This window comes from Zingiber officinale, chromosome 5A, assembly GCF_018446385.1.
Source record: "Zingiber officinale cultivar Zhangliang chromosome 5A, Zo_v1.1, whole genome shotgun sequence".
Taxonomy (NCBI): Eukaryota; Viridiplantae; Streptophyta; class Magnoliopsida; order Zingiberales; family Zingiberaceae; genus Zingiber; species Zingiber officinale.
Window position 1 is genome coordinate 148,335,338 of NC_055994.1, and position 19,911 is coordinate 148,355,248.

General features: G+C 36.8%; 2 protein-coding genes across 2 annotated transcripts in view; one reads left to right on the forward strand and one right to left on the reverse strand.

The window, feature by feature from the left end:
* The first annotated feature begins 272 nt into the window (after positions 1-272).
* Positions 273-2,642, forward strand: LOC121980157 (zinc finger MYM-type protein 1-like). The gene is made up of 2 exons (XM_042532120.1): positions 273-1,977; positions 2,110-2,642. Exons 1-2 carry the CDS (start codon positions 273-275, stop codon positions 2,640-2,642), a joined length of 2,238 nt encoding a protein of 745 aa, XP_042388054.1.
* Positions 2,643-6,179: 3,537 nt separating this feature from the next.
* The window catches only part of LOC121980158, a 34,600-nt gene continuing 20,868 nt past the window's right edge, over positions 6,180-19,911 (reverse strand). Inside the window, exons 2-7 of the mRNA XM_042532121.1 lie at positions 7,587-7,673; positions 7,286-7,486; positions 6,986-7,177; positions 6,865-6,918; positions 6,639-6,785; positions 6,180-6,551 (exon numbers count right to left, since the gene is read on the reverse strand). Coding sequence (XP_042388055.1) covers positions 6,180-6,551; positions 6,639-6,785; positions 6,865-6,918; positions 6,986-7,177; positions 7,286-7,486; positions 7,587-7,673 — 1,053 coding nt within the window. The remainder of the gene's footprint in view (positions 6,552-6,638; positions 6,786-6,864; positions 6,919-6,985; positions 7,178-7,285; positions 7,487-7,586; positions 7,674-19,911) is intronic.

Here is a 19,911-nt window from a genome sequence, read left to right on the forward strand (position 1 = left end):
AGTTGAAGTTGGAATTGCTTATTTAATGGTTAATGATAATGAATGATAAAATTTTTGATATTTTTGTTTGTTTATGTTGTTATTATTATTTACTTTTTATCATTGACTTAATGTTTGGTTTAATATTGTTGTTATTAATTATTATTCACTTATTTGAAATAATTCGAGTTTTTCATTGTTAAAGGTTTCATATACTTCAAATGAGAAATACTGTTACGATTGATAAATTTTTTCAAAGGAAGAGAGCAAATGAATTGGATCCGGCTACTCCGATGACTCTATTGACAATATCAAATAATGACGATCTTCCATCTGAAATTCCTCCTAAAAGATTCAAAAATACAGAAACTGAAGAGGTTGATCTTGATTCTTTAGAGCCTGATCCAGGATTGCGTCGACAAATTTGGGAATATCATCCTAATCAACGAGACGAGATTCGTCGAGTTTATTTGAATCTGAAAGCATATCAACCTATTCTTCAAGAATATCCATTAAATAAAATTATTAAGCACCCTCGAAGATTTCAGTCAACTTGGTATGAACAATTTCCTTGGTTGGAGTATTCACCCACTAAAGATAAAGCATATTGCTTTCCATGTTTTATCTTCAACAAGCCTTCAGGATGCTTAAATCAAACTACATTTACTGTTGATGGATTTGATAAGTGGAAGAAAGTTCGAAATGGAAAAGCTTGTGCTTTCCTAGGCCATATGGGAAAGGATAATGTATCTTCACCCCATCGTAATGCTGAAAAGGCATGTGAGGATTTGATGAACCAAACACAACATATATCAAGGAGATTTGATAATTTTAATGATGAACAAGTTGCAACTAATCATCTTCGATTGAAGGCTCACATACACGTGGTGTTATTACTTGCACTTCAAGGAATTCCGTTTAGAGGTCATGATGAGAAATCTAGTTCATCTAATCGTGGCAATTTTCTTGAATTTTTGGATGTGCTGACCATGTACAATGATGAACTTTCAAAGGCAATTGCGAAAGCTCCAAAAAATGCCAAATATACAAGTCACGATATTCAGAAACAAATACTTCATGTGTTTTCGGTGAGAGTGAAAAATACAATTCGTGAAGAAATTGGAGTTGCCAAGTATTGCATAATTGTTGATGAAGCCCGAGATGAGTCAAAAAGAGAGCAAATGTCTATAGTATTGAGGTTTGTGGATAGTAATGGATTCATTCAAGAATGTTTTTTTGGCCTTGTTCATGTATCTGATACTGCGGCTTTAACTTTAAAGGATGCTATATATTCTGCTTTGGCTCACTACAATTTGGATGTTCAAAATATTAGAGGTCAAGGGTATGATGGTGCTAGTAATATGAGGGGCGAGTTTAATGGATTGCAAGCTTTGATTATAAAAGATTGTAAAAGTGCTTATTATGTTCATTGCTTTGCTCATCGGTTACAATTGGCTTTGGTTGCAGCAGCAAAAAATATGACACCTATTCATCAATTTTTTGATAGATTAACTTTTATAGTTAATATTGTTGGTTCTTCATGTAAGCGTAATGATGAATTGAAGAATGCTCATGCAGATGACATTGCATATTTGATTGCTATTAATGAACTCGAGACAGGGCGTGGACTTAATCAGATAGGTACTTTACAACGAGCTGTTGATACACGCTGGAGTTCTCATTTGAGATCATTGAAAGGCCTAATTAAGATGTTTAGTGCATCGTGTACGGTATTGCTCAAGATTATGGATGATGGGCTTCCTTCTCAACGAGCAGATGCAACAACTGTTTATGATGAAATGACTTCCTTTGATTTTGTATTCATCTTGCATCTTATGAAAGAGATTATGGGGATCACAGATATTCTTTGTCAGACTTTACAAAGTAAGTCTCAGGATATTATAAATGCAATGGAGCTTGTATTATCTACTAAGAATTTACTTCAACAGATGAGGGATAACAAGTGGGATGATTTGCTTGTAAAAGTGAAATCCTTTTGTGAACTTTGAAATATTGACATTCCTGATTTCAATGCTCCATATATTAATAAACGAGGTCGAGGACGTGCTCATCAAGACAATTTCACCATTGAGCATCATTATCGAATAGACCTCTTTTATGCTTCGATAGATTCACAGTTGCAAGAAATTAATGGTCGCTTTAGTGATGATGCTATGGAATTGCTCACTCTTAGTAATGCCCTAAATCCTCAAAATGCAGCGGAGTCTTTCAGAGTTGTGGATATATGTAAATTAGTTGAAAAGTTTTATGCTCAGGATTTTACCAGAGATGAAAAAGAACAATTGGAGATGCAATTGAAGCATTACGAGTATAACGTAGTCAAAGGGTCTGACTACAAAAATCTTTCAACCATTTCAGAATTATGTCAATGGTTGGTAAAGACTAACAAGTCTGTTACATACAACCTCATTTTTAGAGTGATCGTACTTGTGCTTACTCTTCCGGTTTCTACGGCTACTTCAGAACGATCATTTTCTGCGATGAATATTGTGAAAACAAGGCTTCGAAGCAAAATGGAGGATGCTTTTCTCTCAGATGCATTAATGGTATATATTGAGAGAGAAATAGCTAAAAGTGTGAGCATAGAAGCTATCATTGAAGATTTCGAAAATTTAAAAGAACGTCGAATTCCTTTTAGTTAGCGAATTGTAATTGATACTTAATTAAATATACATTTACTTCATGTTTTTGAATCATGGTTTATTTACAACACTGCACATATAGTTTGTTATCAAAGGAAGTTCCTGATTACTTTGAATTATCTCCTATGCTAATTGAAATAAATTGGGTTGATTATGTTTACTATGATGCTTTCGATTACATCATATTTGTTGTTGCCATGATGAAATGAAATTTGATTTTATTATTTTCATTTTGATATTGTTTACTCATAGAGTTTTCTTCTTGAGGTTATTGTTGGATGTTTAGGATTTTATTATCAAGGTTTAACAAACTATTGAATATTTTCGTCGCTAAATTTAGCGACTGAAAATTAATATCTGTCGTTAAATTTAGCAATGAAAATTTAATTTCGTCACTAAAATGCCTTGGCGATCTCAAAATTTGTGATCGATAATTTTAATCGCTATCGCATTTTTTTTCTTATAATGTGCGGCCCCCTCAAACTTAAAATTCTGGATCCGCCCCTGTGCACAACCCTGTAAATCCTGACCTGTATGTGTAGCCTTGTAAATCCTGACCTGTATATGTAGCCCTGTAAATCCCGACCTGAGCATGTAGGCTTGTATTTTCCACCTTCTTGACTTCTGACTGCCACGTCATCTTCACTTCTGACCGCCACATTCCCTTGACTTCTGACTGTCACGTCCCCCTGACTTCTGACCACCACGTCCCCTTAACTTCTGACCGCCACGTCCCCTTGACTTACCTCCACCTCACTTCCCAAGGTCGCACTATCATGCACCGTATCAGGGGTGCATGCAGTGTATGTGGCATGTACAAGCTTTTCAGTAATTGGAGCAACAGATTTTTGCTGTTTTGTGCTGTTGCCTTTCTTTTGGAGGGGGAATAGCTTACTGGTGGTGTCAGTAGCTGGATTTACGAGAGTGAGTGTCTTCATTGTGGCCTTTCATGATCATGACTGAATTTGGTGTGCAGTAGTATCTGTTGTCTGCGTGCCAGAGACAGTATCTGCTGATTTGTTTGAAATTGGGTCCAGCTTTGTTACTCATGGATGTAAATATGACTCTCTAGATTGAGGGGATGAGGGCATAAGTTTGACAGTCGAGTTCAGTTTTGGTTTGAAATAAATTGCTATTGATATGTTGAATTCAGTTGGGTTCTGATCCAGAGAGTAGATTTTTACATATAAGTGTAGATTCCCTCAGTAATGCTGTCGTATCTTCGTCAGATTCCCTGAGTCATGCTGATCGTGTCGTATCATTTAATAATTATGATTTTTAGTTAGTTTAATTATTTGCAAACAGCTTCCATCACATTGAGTCCCTTGTTAGGGCTATTAACACCACCATAAAGATAAATAGTGTTCCATGATAAATTTTTTCCTACAGAAAAATCTCTTGCAACATGTACCTGACCTTTACCTCCAAATCTGGGGGAAAATGTTAATTTCTGTAAAGAAATTTATCAAACAAGTAAGTTTTTGTAAGGAGGAGAAAAATACTGGTTGATTTGATACTGACAATTAGCAGTGAGTAAAACTTCATTAAAATTGAAATAATCAAATTAATTCATAAATTTGGTCCGATTTATTAAAAGTTTGGTTTTCTTAACATCTATTATTTTGATTAAATCGGGACCTTTTTGAGTTTTGAAAAATAATTAAATTAATTTTTTATTAAATAATAAATTAAAATTTTAAAATTTTTATTAAACTGATTATTTTTTTTTAAAAAAATCATTTTTTAAAAAAAAATCAATTCGGTTGTTTCGATTTTAACAGCAAAATTCAATAGGTTAAAAAAAATATATACTAATTCGATGCAAAGTGCAGGTTCCACCAAACTGTCATAAACGATGCAAAGTGCAGGTTCCACTGTCTCTAGCAGTTTGCAATTATTAACCTAATTCAAATCAATGCACAGGCCCTAGTTAGTATATATATATATATATATATATATATATATATATATATATATATATATATATATATATATATATATATATATATATATATACACACGATAATGATACTATTTGCGATGTTACAGTGCAAAACTGTGCGTATCGCGCAGTATATCATATTTCTTTATTTTTTAATTTTTTTTTAAATTTCGAATTAAAAAAATAATTAAAATATTTTTCTAAGATTTTATTTGTAGGTTCAAACTTCCCAATTGGGCTATAATTTTTAATATAATTTTCTTTTTTAAGATTTTTCATCTAGGGTTCAGGCTTCCAAATTAGATTATAGTATTTAATTAAAAGAAAAATTAAAAATGAAATAAATTTAAGATTTACGGAGTATTGTAATATATTGAGGGGATATATTAATGTATTAACTATTTATATATGAAAAATATTGATTTTTTTAATTAAAATTTCTTTGTTTTTTTTTAATTTTGAATTAAAAAAATAATTAAATTTTTTTTTATGGATTTTAATTCTAGGGTTCAGGCTTTCCAAGTGGGTTGTAATTTTTAAACTAATTTTCTTTTTTAAGATTTTACCTATAGGGTTCAAACTCCCCAATTGGTTATAGTGTTTAGTTAAAAGAAAAATTCCCCAATTGGTTATAGTGTTTAGTTAAAAGAAAAATTAAAAAATAAATAAATTTAAGTATTTATGGAGTATTATAATGTGTTCTATGTATTAAGATTTTATATAAGGAAATGTTGAATTTTTTAAATTTAAAATCTTAAATAAAAATATTTTTTTTAAAAAAGAAAAAGTTGATATGTTGCGCAACACGCACAGTCACGCAGCATATCACAACTGATCGTGCGTTGCATGTAATATAATAATATATAAATTATTTAGGTCTTTGAAAATCTAAATTGTTTGGATTTTCTAGTGTCACGCTTATAAACCAAAAATTAATTATTTGTGTAAGATTTGTCAGACCCATGCAATAGGGTCAGGTTTCCCTATGCAAAAAAATTATTTTAATTTAATATTATACTTGTTTTAGTAAAAAAAACTAATAAAAGTATATTTTTTAACATCGTCGGCCTAAAATATTTATAGAAGTTTCTTTGATCATAGTGTTGTCAATTCTAAGATATGGGACTAAAGAGAAATATATTTTTTTTATATAAAATAACCAGAGAAAATTAATGATGAGAAAAATTCATAATAGCTGAGTCTCGAACTCTAGATCACTGATTGTTTCGCTTGTGGAATTACTAATAAACCTTGGAATTATTTTTAGTGTAAATAGAAAAAAAGATATTAACGTAAATGCATTTTAAGTTTCACCAAAGTTAATTAGTAAAGGGAAAGATTTTTAATAAAATAGTAAGATATATATATATATATATATAATTGAAATGTTCCGGGGGATGTAGAATTGGTTCATTATCACAGTGGAATGCTGGTTTTGGGCATGATAAGAATCCATTTTGGCCCGAATGATTCCATTAAAAAACTTAGATTGAAATTTAACAAAATTTTCTCCAACAAGAGGGAACGCAAGTAAAAGAAAGCTGATATGAATTTATTAATGAATCTAATACAATTTATTCCACTCAAGATTGATATTACTTTGTGAAACCTCCAGCTCCTCCGTAAGCAAAAACATATTTATCTTTACCAGATTCATGATTATCAGATATGCTATAATAATCACCAATATCAGACCTAGACTTAATAAATCCATTGTCAAAATTGGTCAACTTATTCGAGGAATCCACTGACTGAACTTGAATGAAATAAGCAGCTTTATTAGGTCCTTCATTACTTGAATGACCACTGCCCATCGGAGGGCTTGGCACATTCAAGGGAGAGTAAACATGCCCACCCATTTGAATAGCATCTGCGTAATCATCCATCTTAGGAAGCAATTCCTTAGGGAAATACCCAAGAGGTAGCTGATCATTATAGGTAACCCACCAATTCCCCGTGTTAGAATCCTATAAATGAAAATACACAACATTTATTAATAAGGATTAAGCTTCAATAAAAATAAAATAGCACATTTAAAAAAAAAAAAGAATTACCCTAGAAATTAATATGGATAGATATTTCTGTTCGCCGCCGTAAGTAGAAAATTCAGGAATAAAACTTCCAGGTCCATAAATATTTGTGGTGCTAACAAAACCAGGGCATTCTAAATTTCCACATCCCGTTTTCTCGTACCCATCAATCTGAAAATACATAATTAAATATGTTATCTGAGAATATATATGAAGCTAAAAGAAAAAAATATAAAAGATTTATACTTACGGTCCAAAAAGTAAAAAAACGAGGATAGCTGGTACCATACATGATTGGTGAAACCTGTGAAATTAGATATAAATTAGTGACTATATAAAATAATATTAGTAAATGATTTATATTAACTTACATGCCAACCGGCCTGGATCACATTGAGTTCATTATTTGGAACTTTTTTATCACCAAAAAGATATATAGTGCTGGATGATGTTTGGCTAGCTTGTAAATCTGGAAGCTTATAAGTCGCCATTTTTGCGTATGCTCCATAAAATGGATCATATGCTCCAAAAAATTGATCATATTCTGTTTCAATTATTGCATACTGTGTAGAATGCGAATATTATTTATGTTTGAACTCCATAAAGAATGAATTAGAATTGCTATAGTAATAGTACTAGTTAATAAAAGTGATTAACAAAAAATAACTCACGTGACTTCCTTCTGCAGTTGGGTTATTAGCTATGGCTTGTGCTCTAAATTGGTTTCTCAAGAGCTTAGACTCAATTAAATCTTGTTTCCGAGCACGGTGGATGAGAACAGTGTCAGAAGGACAAGTATCATTGAATCCATAAAAAGAAGCTGGTTTAGATTTTGCAAGCTTCATTCCCTTTGGAAGACTACTTGGTTTTAACTGCAAAGATTATCAGATCAGTTAAAGAGCAAAAGGAACTATACCGTGCAATAAAAAATATCATATCAATTTGACTTATTTCTTTTTGAATACTAAATACCTGAAGAGTATGATTTTTCAATAAAGGGTGGTTGAATGCTGGTTGCTTGTACATATCAACACAGTCAAATAGATCTCCCGTTATTGTCTAAAACAAAAAATAATAATAATAATTTCAATAAAAGTACTATTTCTAATTTCTCAAAAGAAATATTAATAACGACCTGAATGGTTTTAAGTGTGTATTTAGCTTTCTCGTTCCATGATCTTGCTTGTGCTCCACCAATCAAAATAAACAATAAAATGCGAAGAAACATAATGTAAAAATTCAAATGATAAGAAAGTTTAGTATTGCAATATGTTGTAAATCTTAGTCCATTCTCTAGTTTATAAATACACACACACACAAAATTATAATTAGTAAGATATAAGAATTATTAAAAAAAATAAAAGGTAAATGATTTTCATTTTTTAAATATGTAATTTACTATTAATGTAATCTTAAAATTGATACAAAATTAATGTTAAAATTAATGCAAGTTTATCTCTGTGAAAATAATAAATTTTAAAATTTACAACAAATCCGAGTTTATCTCTTTATTAATGTAATCTCAAATTTTATATAAAATTAATAAATCTAAAAATGTATAAAAAATTAATGTAAGTTTATTTCCATTAATGTCAAAATAATAAATTTTAAATTTGTACAAAATGTAAGCAATTATCTCTCTTTATTACTATCTTAAAATTTATATAAAAGTAATGTAAACTTATCTCTATTAATGTTAAAATAATAAAATTTGAATTTTATATAAAATGTAAGCAATCATATCTCTATTAATGTGATCCTAGAATTTATACAAAATTAAGGTAGGTGTATGTAACGCCCGAAAATTCTCGAAACTGCATTATAAATATTCTATGATTTTTATGGAATTTTTAGATATTTTTCCAGAATTTTCCGAGTTGCGGAAGCAACAAAAATAATTAGAACCGCAAAATAGCTTAGGCGGGAATCGAACCCGAGACCTATGGCTTAGGGATAATGTTGGGAACTAGTTGAACCCAGCAGGGCCGTGCTGAAAGAATGAGGAACCAATTATATTTATATTGGAGTTGGGTTCAATAATCCACTTAATATAAATAGGAAACTTAAAGAGGGTTTGGTTTATTTTAAGATTTTGGTTCGGCAGCCCTCTCCTCACAAAACCCTCACGCCGAGACCCAACACCACCGCCGCCTCTCCCTTCTCCTCCTCTTCCTCACGCACGGCACACCAAGCCCCAAGGGCCAAGGGAACTTCTTCCGGCGAGACCTTCGATACGAGGACGTTCCCCTTCGCGAGAAGAACACGTAGACGCGAGCGGATCGTCGAGAAGGTCATCTCCACCGGAATTCTAGCGAATAGAATCGTAAGAAATTACGAACAGGAGGTAAGAAACCCCTCACCTGTAGTATAATAGCTTTTGTTTGATTGCATACTCTTAGTTTTAGCTATATGCAGGTTTTTCGGCACATAGGGTGTGTTTTTAACCCTCCTCGAGGATTAGGGATCTAGTTGAGCACCTCTAGACGGGCCAGACACGTTGTTCTCCTTTAGTTGGAGATTCTAGATGTTGTCGGGTGCCTAGAGGTGATCTCCCTATTAGAGGAGAGAGTTTGAGCACACTAAGTGTTCGGTAAAATGTTAGTGTAGCTAAATGCCACCTCAGTTAGGTTTAACAGCTCAGTTAAATGCATTAGGAGCATTTAAAACAGCACATTAGTTTAGTTCAGTTTTATGGGACTACGGTCCAATGGGTGGGCTCCCACAGTCGCCTCTAGGTTCAGATAACGTAGGTCTAGGTTCAGATAACCTAGAAATAGCAAGTTAAAACAGTTAGCTATATTCAGTATTTTATTTTCAGTGGCACTGTACTGGATTCGATATCCATTGGGTTGGACTCCCACAGTCGTCCCTAGGTTTAGATAACCTAGTTAACCCTACTAAATTCGGGACTTGCAAACCCGGGTCTAGTTAGGGATGCGCGCACAGCAAGTACAGTTGCCGGGCCCAAACAACATGATTATGTATTTTTACTTATTATGAATTAGTTTTCAAAACTCAGAATTAGTTATGTTAGTTGAGTTTGAATTCAGTATCAGTTTAGCTTATTATATGTTCGGTCAGTTTATCTTTATTGATTCATATGATTAGTTGCTATGCCATGCTTCAGTTTACATGTTCAGTTATTTCAGTTATGCTTGCAACCATAGTATGCCATGCCAGTACTTATTTTCAAATAGCATTCTTTAAAAATATGTTTGCATCGTTGCATGTTTTAGTGAGGTAGATGGTTTCTTACTAAGCTTTTTAGCTTATAGATACTACTTTTCTTAGACTGCAGATAAAGGTAAAGGAAAAGTGGACCAGTAGCGGAGGCTGGGGGTCATTGCAGATCAAGATGTGTGTGGCAGGAACTGGAATAAAAGACTCCAAGGGATTTTAGCAAGTTTTACTTAAGCATCAGAACTTTACAGTGTTTTTTTATTTGCACTCTAGTTGTTAATCACTATGAATTAGTTAGCTATGCACTCCATTATGCTTAGAACCCTTCTCTTATGATGTGAGAATGTTAGTTTCCATTGTTAGAGTGTTTCTTAGCCTTGTTAGAATTGTTGTGTAGGTTTTGGCACGCCAAAGTGCTGATATCAGAGTTTTTGACACGAAATCAGAAACCTCTGATCGGTCGGTAGACCGATCAGGGACCCGGTTTCTGCGAACAGAAACTTTCTGTTTGTATTCTGATCGATCCGTGGATCGATCAGGAGCTGGGGAAGCCTCTGATCGGTCGGTAGACCGATCAGGGAGCTGGTTTCGGCAGTCATAACTCTCTGTTCGCAGCTGGATCGTTCGGCAGATCAGTCCAGCCGCGAACAGAAAGAATCCCGATAGTTGGATCGCGAACAGCACACCACTGATCGGTCAGCTGACCGATCAGCGAGCCACTGGATCGGTCAGTCCGACCGATCAGTGAGGTCCTGGATCGGTCGGCAGACCGATCTAGGTGCGTACAGAAGCTCTGGTGAATCATGGATCGGTCAGTCGACCGATCCAAAGGTTCTTCCCCGTGCCAGTGTCATGGACCGGTCCGTGGACCGATCAGAAGACTGGTAACAGTGGTAAATACCTTCCCTGGTGTGTGTACAATTATTAGGTACATGTAGAACATTCAGTTTCAGCGTTCCCAGCAATTAGATTAGCAAAATTTTAAATTTGATCAGTTTTCCGCACAGTATAGTTTAGCATTATTGTGACGATCGGCCTTACAGCCAGTACCCAGAAGGTGGGTCGTTACAGAGTGGTATCAGAGCAGTGTTCCATACTTCCTACACACACATCAGTATTGAACCTACAACTTCCAAGTAAGAATACCTCTACTTAATTTATGCTCATTGTTTTGTTATTACAGTTCATGTTTATATGCCTACTGCTTGCTAGTATGTATTAGTTTTTAAACATGAAATCAGTAGTTATATAACTGCGATTGCATTAGTTATGTTATGTTCTCTATGTCTTTAGAAATGGCACGAGGACGCCCAGCTAGAAGGGCACTAGCTACTGAGCCCCAGGAAGCTCAGTGCCTCCTCTAGACCTTACAGATTAGTGGCTCGCTAGCTGAACAGCAACAGAAATAGCCACCTTAAAGGCTAATCGCCAGAATACCCCACATCACCCCGGAACCGAATTTGACGACTCCTAGTCTTAGAGGTTCCACCACCAACCTACAACACCAAAGCCCAGCAACAGAGGCAAGGAAGAACGTTGAGCCAAGAAAGGAAGCCTATCTGATCCAGTGGCAGCGAGTCAAGCCAGAGAACTTCTCAGGCACTAGTGAACCATGGGATGCACAAGCCTGGTTCAAAACACTGGAGAGCACGATGGAGCTTCTGGACTTGCCAGAACACGAGAAGGTGAAGTGTGCCTCCTTCTGCCTGACAGGAGACGCACGCATGTGGTGGGAAAGGATCAGAACGAAGCGCCCAATGAACCAGATGTTATGGGCTGACTTCGAGAAGGAGTTCTTCGAGGAGTTCTTTCACATACGGGTCACAAACCGCCACTACGACGAGTTCACTGAGTTTCGTCAGGGCAACCTTTCAGTGGAGGAAGCCGTGAAGAAATTCAACAGGTTGGCTCGTCTATGCCCAGAGCTAGTCAGCACAGAGAAGGAACAAATCCGGTTGATGCTCAAGATGCTGAGGCTAGAGATAGCAGTGAACATGGCTGGTGGCATACATAGGCCACAAACCACAGAGTAGTTAGTGAGCAGTGCCTTGACCACAGAGCATTACCAGAACAGCATAAAGCAGCAGAAGCAAGTCTCCTCAGAGTCCAAAGGCCAAGGAAACTCTCACACTCAAAAACAGCAAGGCCACAGCTCTAACTGGAAAGGGAACTCCAACCGCAAGCGCAAATCAGGGAGTGACCCAAAAGGAGGACCATCTAGCAAACGACCCAGTTATCCAAAGTGTGCTACTTGTGGGAAATTTCACCCAGGGGTTTGTCGCAAGGGCACACGAGGATGCTTTGAATGTGGACAAGAAGGGCACATGGCCAAGCAGTGCCCGAATAAGACCGGTCTTCCTCAACCACAGCATATTCAGTATGCAGGCCAGCCAGCTCAGTTATATCAGATGCAGGCCGCTCTAGAAGGGCCACTTATCAGCCAGGGCAGATTAGAAGCCCCTCCAGCTATGGCGAATGCGAGGATCTACTCACTCACCAGAGAGGACGTAGCCAATGCCTCGACAGTGGTCACAGGTCAGATTAGCATTTTTCAGTATAGTGCTACTGTTCTATTTGATACTGGGGCAACCCATTCATATATAGCCAGGGTGTTCTCCGAAAAATTAGAAATACCCTCAGAGGTACTCAGTGGTCAGTTTCTGAGAGATCATGACATCCACGACCGGCTCGAGGCGGTCATTATAGCGCATGGAACTCTTCGTGATCCGATCCTCGCTGAAATGACCGACTACGACGCTATCCTTGGAATGGACTTCCGATCGATACGGTGCTTCCATAGAGTGCCGAAAATAGAAAGTCCGAAGCAGAAGCACAATTCGAGTACATCGGAGAATCAAAGAGAAAAGCCAGGAAATTTCTCTCAGCTATGAAGGCACAGAAGTTGATGGATTCGGGTTGTACGGGGTACCTAGCACATGTAGTCAATACCAGCCAGGACAAGGACCAACAGTTAGCAGGGGCCCAAGTTGTATGTGACTACCCAGCAGTCTTCCCTGAGGAGTTACCAGGCCTAGCACCAGTCAGGGAGATTGAATTTGAGATAGAACTCTTCCCCGGCACCAATCCTATTTCCAAAGCGCCATATCGCATGGCTCCAGCAGAACTGAAGGAACTTCAAGAGCAACTACAGGAGCTGCTTGACAAGGGCTTCATACGCCCTAGTCACTCACCATGGGGAGCGCCTTTGTTGTTCGTGAAGAAGAAGGATGGAAGCATGCGACTGTGCATAGACTACAGATCACTGAACCAAGTCACAATCAAGAACAGGTATCCCCTTCCCAGAATCGATGACCTGTTCGACCAGCTGAAGGGAGCAGCAGTGTTCTCTAAGATAGATCTCAGATCAGGTTATCACCAGGTGAAGGTTAAAGAAGGGGATATACCCAAGACATCATTCAGAACCAGATACGGGCACTACGAGTTCGTGGTCATGCCCTTTGGCGTGACCAATGCTCCAGCTACATTCATGGATCTCATGAACAGAGTATTCAGGGAGTATTTAGATAAGTTTGTTATTGTGTTTATCGTTGACATTCTTATCTACTCAGGAACTCAGGAAGAACATGTAGAGCACCTGAAGACAGTACTACAGACACTTCAGCAGAACCAGCTATACGCCAAGTTCACGAAATGTGAATTTTGGTTAGATCAGGTGTACTTCCTGGGTCACATCATCTCCAAGGATGGTATTATGGTAGATCCCAGCAAGATAGAAGCAGTAAGTAACTGGAAGAGACCTAAGAACGCCAGCGAAATCAGGAGCTTTCTGGGATTAGCAGGATACTACAGAAAGTTTGTAGAGGACTTCTCCAGGATAGCCTCCCCACTGACAGCTCTTACCAAAAGAAATTTCAAGGATGAGGAGAAGACTTCAGCGAGCTAAAAGGAGATTGACCAAAGTGCTCCCATTTTGGCTCTACCAGACAACACCAGCAGCTTTGACATCTATAGTGATGCCTCTAAGTTGGGACTAGGAGCAGTACTGATGCAAAACGGCAAGGTGATCGCCTATGCCTCCAGACAACTCAAGGATTATGAGAAGAATTACCCTACTCATGACCCCAAGCTTGCAGCAGTAGTGTTCGCTCTCAAAATTTGGAGACATTACTTATATGGAGCTCAGTGCAGAGTGTATACAGATCACCAGAGTCTGAAGTACTTCTTCACTCAGAAGGATCTGAACATGCGACAGCGCAGATGACTTGAGCTGGTCAAAGACTACGATATAGACATCCTCTACCATCCAGGGAAAGCCAATAAGATAGCCGACGCACTTAGCAGAAAATCCAGTGCTACCTTGTTATCTCTTACGACCATGTCACCACCCCTACAGAAGGAGATCGTAGATTTCGGTCTCGAACTCATCGTTGGACAGCTCTCTACTATGACCTTAGAGTCTACCTTGCTTGGTGATATTCAGTCAGCTCAGGAGCAGGACCCTGAAATTCAGAAAATCAAGCAAGGGCTAGCAGAATCAGAAAGTAGAGAATTCAGAGTGTCCGATAGCGGGGTGTTATACTTTAGTGACAGACTCTGTGTTCCAGATCAGGAGGAGCTACGGAGACAGATTTTAGATGAGGCTCACAAGACTCCCTATGCGATGCATCCAGGTTCCACCAAAATGTATCAAGACCTGAAGAACCGTTTGGCCCGGGATGAAGCGGGACATCGCCAGATATGTTAGCATCTGCCTCACCTGCCAGCGGGTCAAGGCAGAACATCAGCGACCAGGGGGAGTTCTGCAGCCTATACAGATTCCAGAGTGGAAGTGGGAGGATATCTCTATGGATTTCATAGTGGGACTGCCCAGAACCATGAATGGTTTTGACGCCATCTGGGTAATAGTCGACAGGTTGACTAAATCAGCTCACTTCTTAGCTATCAAGATATCCTACTCCATGGAGAAGTTAGCTCAGTTGTATCTTCAGGAGATCGTCAGACTTCATGGAGTCCCACGAACCATCATTTCAGACAGAGACAGCAGATTCACATCACACTTCTGGGAGTGTGTACAGTCAGCGTTGGGCACTAAGTTAAAGTTCAGCACAGCATTCCATCCTCAGACAGATGGTCAGACGGAGAGAGTAAACCAGGTACTCGAAGATATGCTCCGAGCGTGTGCCCTAGACTTCAAGGGAAGTTGGTGCAAATATCTGAGCTTAGCAGAATTTGCATACAACAACAGCTATCAGGCCACTATCGGCATGACACCTTACGAGGCTCTCTATGGGCGGAGGTGTAGATCTCCAATCTGCTGGTATGAGAGTGGTGAACAGAAGGAACTAGAGCTTCAGACAGATCTAGTAGCAGATACCACAGCAGCCATACAGCAGATCCGCCAGAGGATAGAGACAGCTCAGAGCCGCCAGAAGAGCTATGCTGATACGCGGCGCAGACCCTTAGAGTTTTCAGTTGGGGATTCAGTGTTCCTCAGAGTGGCTCCCATGAAGGGAGTAATGCGTTTTGGGAAAAAGGGCAAGCTAAGTCCCAGATATGTGGGACCATACCTTATCAGTAGAAGAGTGGGCAAGGTAGCATATGAGCTAGAGCTACCCCAGGAAATGTCAGCTGTCCACAACGTATTTCATGTCTCCATGCTGAAGAAGCATACCCCAGATGCCACCCAGGTGATTGAGCCCCAGTCGGTACAGATCCGCGAGGACCTCAGCTATGATAGTCGGCCTATTCAGATAATAGACCGAGCAGTTAAGAAATTGCGGAACAAGGAAGTACCATTAGTCAAAGTCATTTGGCACAGTCACACAGCAGAAGAGGCAACTTGGGAGATAGAAGCCAGCATAAGACAGAAGTACCCAGAATTGTTCTAAGTTCGAGGACGAACTTTTTATAAGGTATGGGGGATTGTAACGCCCGAAAATTCTCGAAACTGCATTATAAATATTCTATGATTTTTATGGAATTTTTAGATATTTTTCCGGAATTTTCCGAGTAGCGGAAGCAACAAAAATAATTAGAACCGCAAAATAGCTTAGGCGGGAATCGAACCCGAGACCTATGGCTTAGGGATAATGTTGGGAACCAGTTGAACCCAGCAGGGCCGTGCTGAAAGAATGAGGAACCAATTATATTTATATTGGAGTTGGGTTCAATAATCCACTTAATATAAATAGGAAACTTAAAGAGGGTTTGATTTATTTTAAGATTTTGGTTCGGCAGCCCTCTCCTCACAAAACCCTCACGCTGAGACCCAACACCACCGCCGCCTCTCCCTTCTCCTCCTCTTCCTCACGCACGGCACACCAAGCCCCAAGGGCCAAGGGAACTTCTTCCGGCGAGACCTTCGATACGAGGACGTTCCCCTTCGCGAGAAGAACACGTAGACGCGAGCGGATCGTCGAGAAGGTCATCTCCACCGGAATTCTAGCGAATAGAATCGTAAGAAATTACGAACAGGAGGTAAGAAACCCCTCACCTGTAGTATAATAGCTTTTGTTTGATTGCATACTCTTAGTTTTAGCTATATGCAGGTTTTTCGGCACATAGGGTGTGTTTTTTAACCCTCCTCGAGGATTAGGGATCTAGTTGAGCACCTCTAGACGGGCCAGACACGTTGTTCTCCTTTAGTTGGAGATTCTAGATGTTGTCGGGTGCCTAGAGGTGATCTCCCTATTAGAGGAGAGAGTTTGAGCACACTAAGTGTTCGGTAAAATGTTAGTGTAGCTAAATGCCACCTCAGTTAGGTTTAACAGCTCAGTTAAATGCATTAGGAGCATTTAAAACAGCACATTAGTTTAGTTCAGTTTTATGGGACTACGGTCCAATGGGTGGGCTCCCACAGTCGCCTCTAGGTTCAGATAACGTAGGTCTAGGTTCAGATAACCTAGAAATAGCAAGTTAAAACAGTTAGCTATATTCAGTATTTTATTTTCAGTGGCACTGTACTGGATCAGATATCCATTGGGTTGGACTCCCACAGTCGTCCCTAGGTTTAGATAACCTAGTTAACCCTACTAAATTCGGGACTTGTAAACCCGGGTCTAGTTAGGGATGCGCGCACAGCAAGTACAGTTGCCGGGCCCAAACAGCATGATTATGTATTTTTACTTATTATGAATTAGTTTTCAAAACTCAGAATTAGTTATGTTAGTTGAGTTTGAATTCAGTATCAGTTTAGCTTATTATATGTTCGGTCAGTTTATCTTTATTGATTCATATGATTAGTTGCTATGCCATGCTTCAGTTTACATGTTCAGTTATTTCAGTTATGCTTGCAACCATAGTATGCCATGCCAGTACTTGTTTTCAAATAGCATTCTTTAAAAACATGTTTGCATCGTTGCATGTTTTAGTGAGGTAGATGATTTCTTACTAAGCTTTTTAGCTTATAGATACTACTTTTCTTATACTGCAGATAAAGATAAAGGAAAAGTGGACCAGTAGCGGAGGCTGAGGGTCATTGCAGATCAAGATGTGTGTGGCAGGAACTGGAATAAAAGACTCCAAGGGATTTTAGCAAGTTTTACTTAAGCATCAGAACTTTACAGTGTTTTGTTATTTGCACTATAGTTGTTAATCACTATGAATTAGTTAGCTATGCACTCCATTATGCTTAGAACCCTTCTCTTATGATGTGAGAATGTTAGTTTCCATTGTTAGAGTGTTTCTTAGCCTTGTTAGAATTGTTGTGTAGGTTTTGGCACGCCAAAGTGCTGATATCAGAGTTTCTGACACGAAATCAGAAACCTCTGATCGGTCGGTAGACCGATCAGGGACCCGGTTTCTGCGAACAGAAACTTTCTGTTCGTATTCTGATCGATCCGTGGATCGATCAGGAGCTGGGGAAGCCTCTGATCGGTCGGTAGACCGATCAGGGAGCTGGTTTCGGCAGTCATAACTCTCTGTTCGCAGCTGGATCGTTCGGCAGATCGGTCCAGCCGCGAACAGAAAGAATCCCGATCGTTGGATCGAGCCACTGGATCGGTCAGTCCGACCGATCAGTGAGGTCCTGGATCGGTCGGCAGACCGATCCAGGTGCGTACAGAAGCTCTGGTGAATCATGGATCGGTCAGTCGACCGATCCAAAGGTTCTTCCCCGTGCCAGTGTCATGGACCGGTCCGTGGACCGATCAGAAGACTGGTAACAGTGGTAAATACCTTCCCTGGCGTGTGTACAATTATTAGGTACATGTAGAACATTCAGTTTCAGCGTTCCCAGCAATTAGATTAGCAAAATTTTAAATTTGATCAGTTTTCCGCACAGTATAGTTTAGCATTATTGTGACGATCGGCCTTACAGTCAGTACCCAGAAGGTGGGTCGTTACACTGTATCTATATTAATGTTGAAATAATAAATTCCCTTCCATTTATTTTTTATTTAAACCTAAACAAAAAACTATATAAATTTTAGATATTTAAAATTCGCAAATAATATTATTTTATTTAATGATTCTTATATTGCTCAACCTAAATTGTTTTTGCTTTTATAAACTAAAGAAAGAGTCAAGATTTACAACATATTAAAAAAATTAAACTTTAATATCAAATAATATTACTTTAACATTTTATTTCTTTTGTTTATTTCGATTAGTGATTAAATAATATTATTTAATTTAATGATTCTTATATTGCTCACTATAAATTGTTTTTGCTTTTATAAACTTAAGAAAGAGTCAAGATTTACAACATATTAAAAAAAACTTTAATATCAAATAATATTACTTTAACATTTTATTTATTGTGTTTATATCGATTAGTGATTAGTGGGAATAGGAAAGTTAAACATTCTCATGAAATATTAGTGTTTGTTTGATTCAAATTATTATATATAATTTTGGTTATATGATTACCGGATAATCACATAATTAAAATTATGGGAAATAAAATATAACCTAATATTATTTAGCTCAACTTAGATAATGTAAAAAAATATATTTATTTAAAGATTTTAATATATAATCTAATTTAATATTTTACTGCATTATTACAAGTTACAAAACTAATATATAATAATATATATGTATTTTATTATTTTTGAACTTTAGTTTTTTTTTTAAGTTTATGTTATATATATATATATAATAAATTATTACATATTTTTATTTTCTATTTAGTTTTTATAATTTAAAATAAGAATTTTGTTATGAAAATTTTATGGATATTTTTATCCAAAGTGTAAATATTGGAGGATATTTTTGATTAAAAAAAATTCGTCTAACCTTGAAATCAAACAAAACCTCACCTTTTTAAAGTTTTCTGATTCTGGGTTAAATGCCCTTTTTGGTGACATGTCGAACATGGATCATTACTTGGTAATCACCGATTACCTAAACTAAATAAAGTTATGAGAAATCATCGGACATAGATTATATATAACTTTGGCTATGCGATTACCAGATAATCACATAATCATTGTTATAAAGAATAAAACATAACCTAATGTTGTTTGGTTCAACCTAGGTAATGTAAAAAAATTATTTATTTTAAAATTTCAATGTATAAGCTAATTTAATATTTTACTGTATTACTCTAAGTTACAAAACTGACAATATATATATATTTTATTTTAAACTTAATGTTTTTTAAGTTTATTTTTTTTTACTTTCCTAATATATATATATATATATATATATATAAAAGGAGTTTCAATTATGACAAAGAGTCCAAAATTAAGGTTACTTCATGTCTAACAAGGTTGAATGAGCTTGCAGGAAAGTCGGTCCTAAGTGTTCTTAGGCGCAGGTGGAAAATCCTAAGAGGAGGTAACTCTAGGACTTTCAACATATTAAAAAATTAAACTTTACTATCAAATAATATTACTTTAACATTTTATTTCTTGTGTTTATTTCGATGATTAGTGGGAATAGGAAAGTTAAACATTCTCGTAAAATATTAGTGTATGATTGATTCAAATTATTATATATAATTTTGGTTATATGATTATCGGATAATTACATAATTAAAGTTATGAGAAATAAAATATAACCTAATATTATTTATCTCAACTTAGATAATGTAAAAAAATATATTTATTTTAAGATTTTAATATATAATCTAATTTAATATTTTACTGTATTATTCTAAGTTACAAAAATAATATATAATAATATATATGTATTTTTTTTTAATTTTTGAACT

Bases quoted from the DNA above. Each gene is read 5' to 3' on its own strand.
- LOC121980157 (XM_042532120.1), top strand. From the start codon at position 273: ATGACTCTATTGACAATATCAAATAATGACGATCTTCCATCTGAAATT. The intron at 1,978-2,109 runs GTGAACTTTGAA...ATGCTTCGATAG, and splicing joins TGTAAAAGTGAAATCCTTTT to ATTCACAGTTGCAAGAAATT.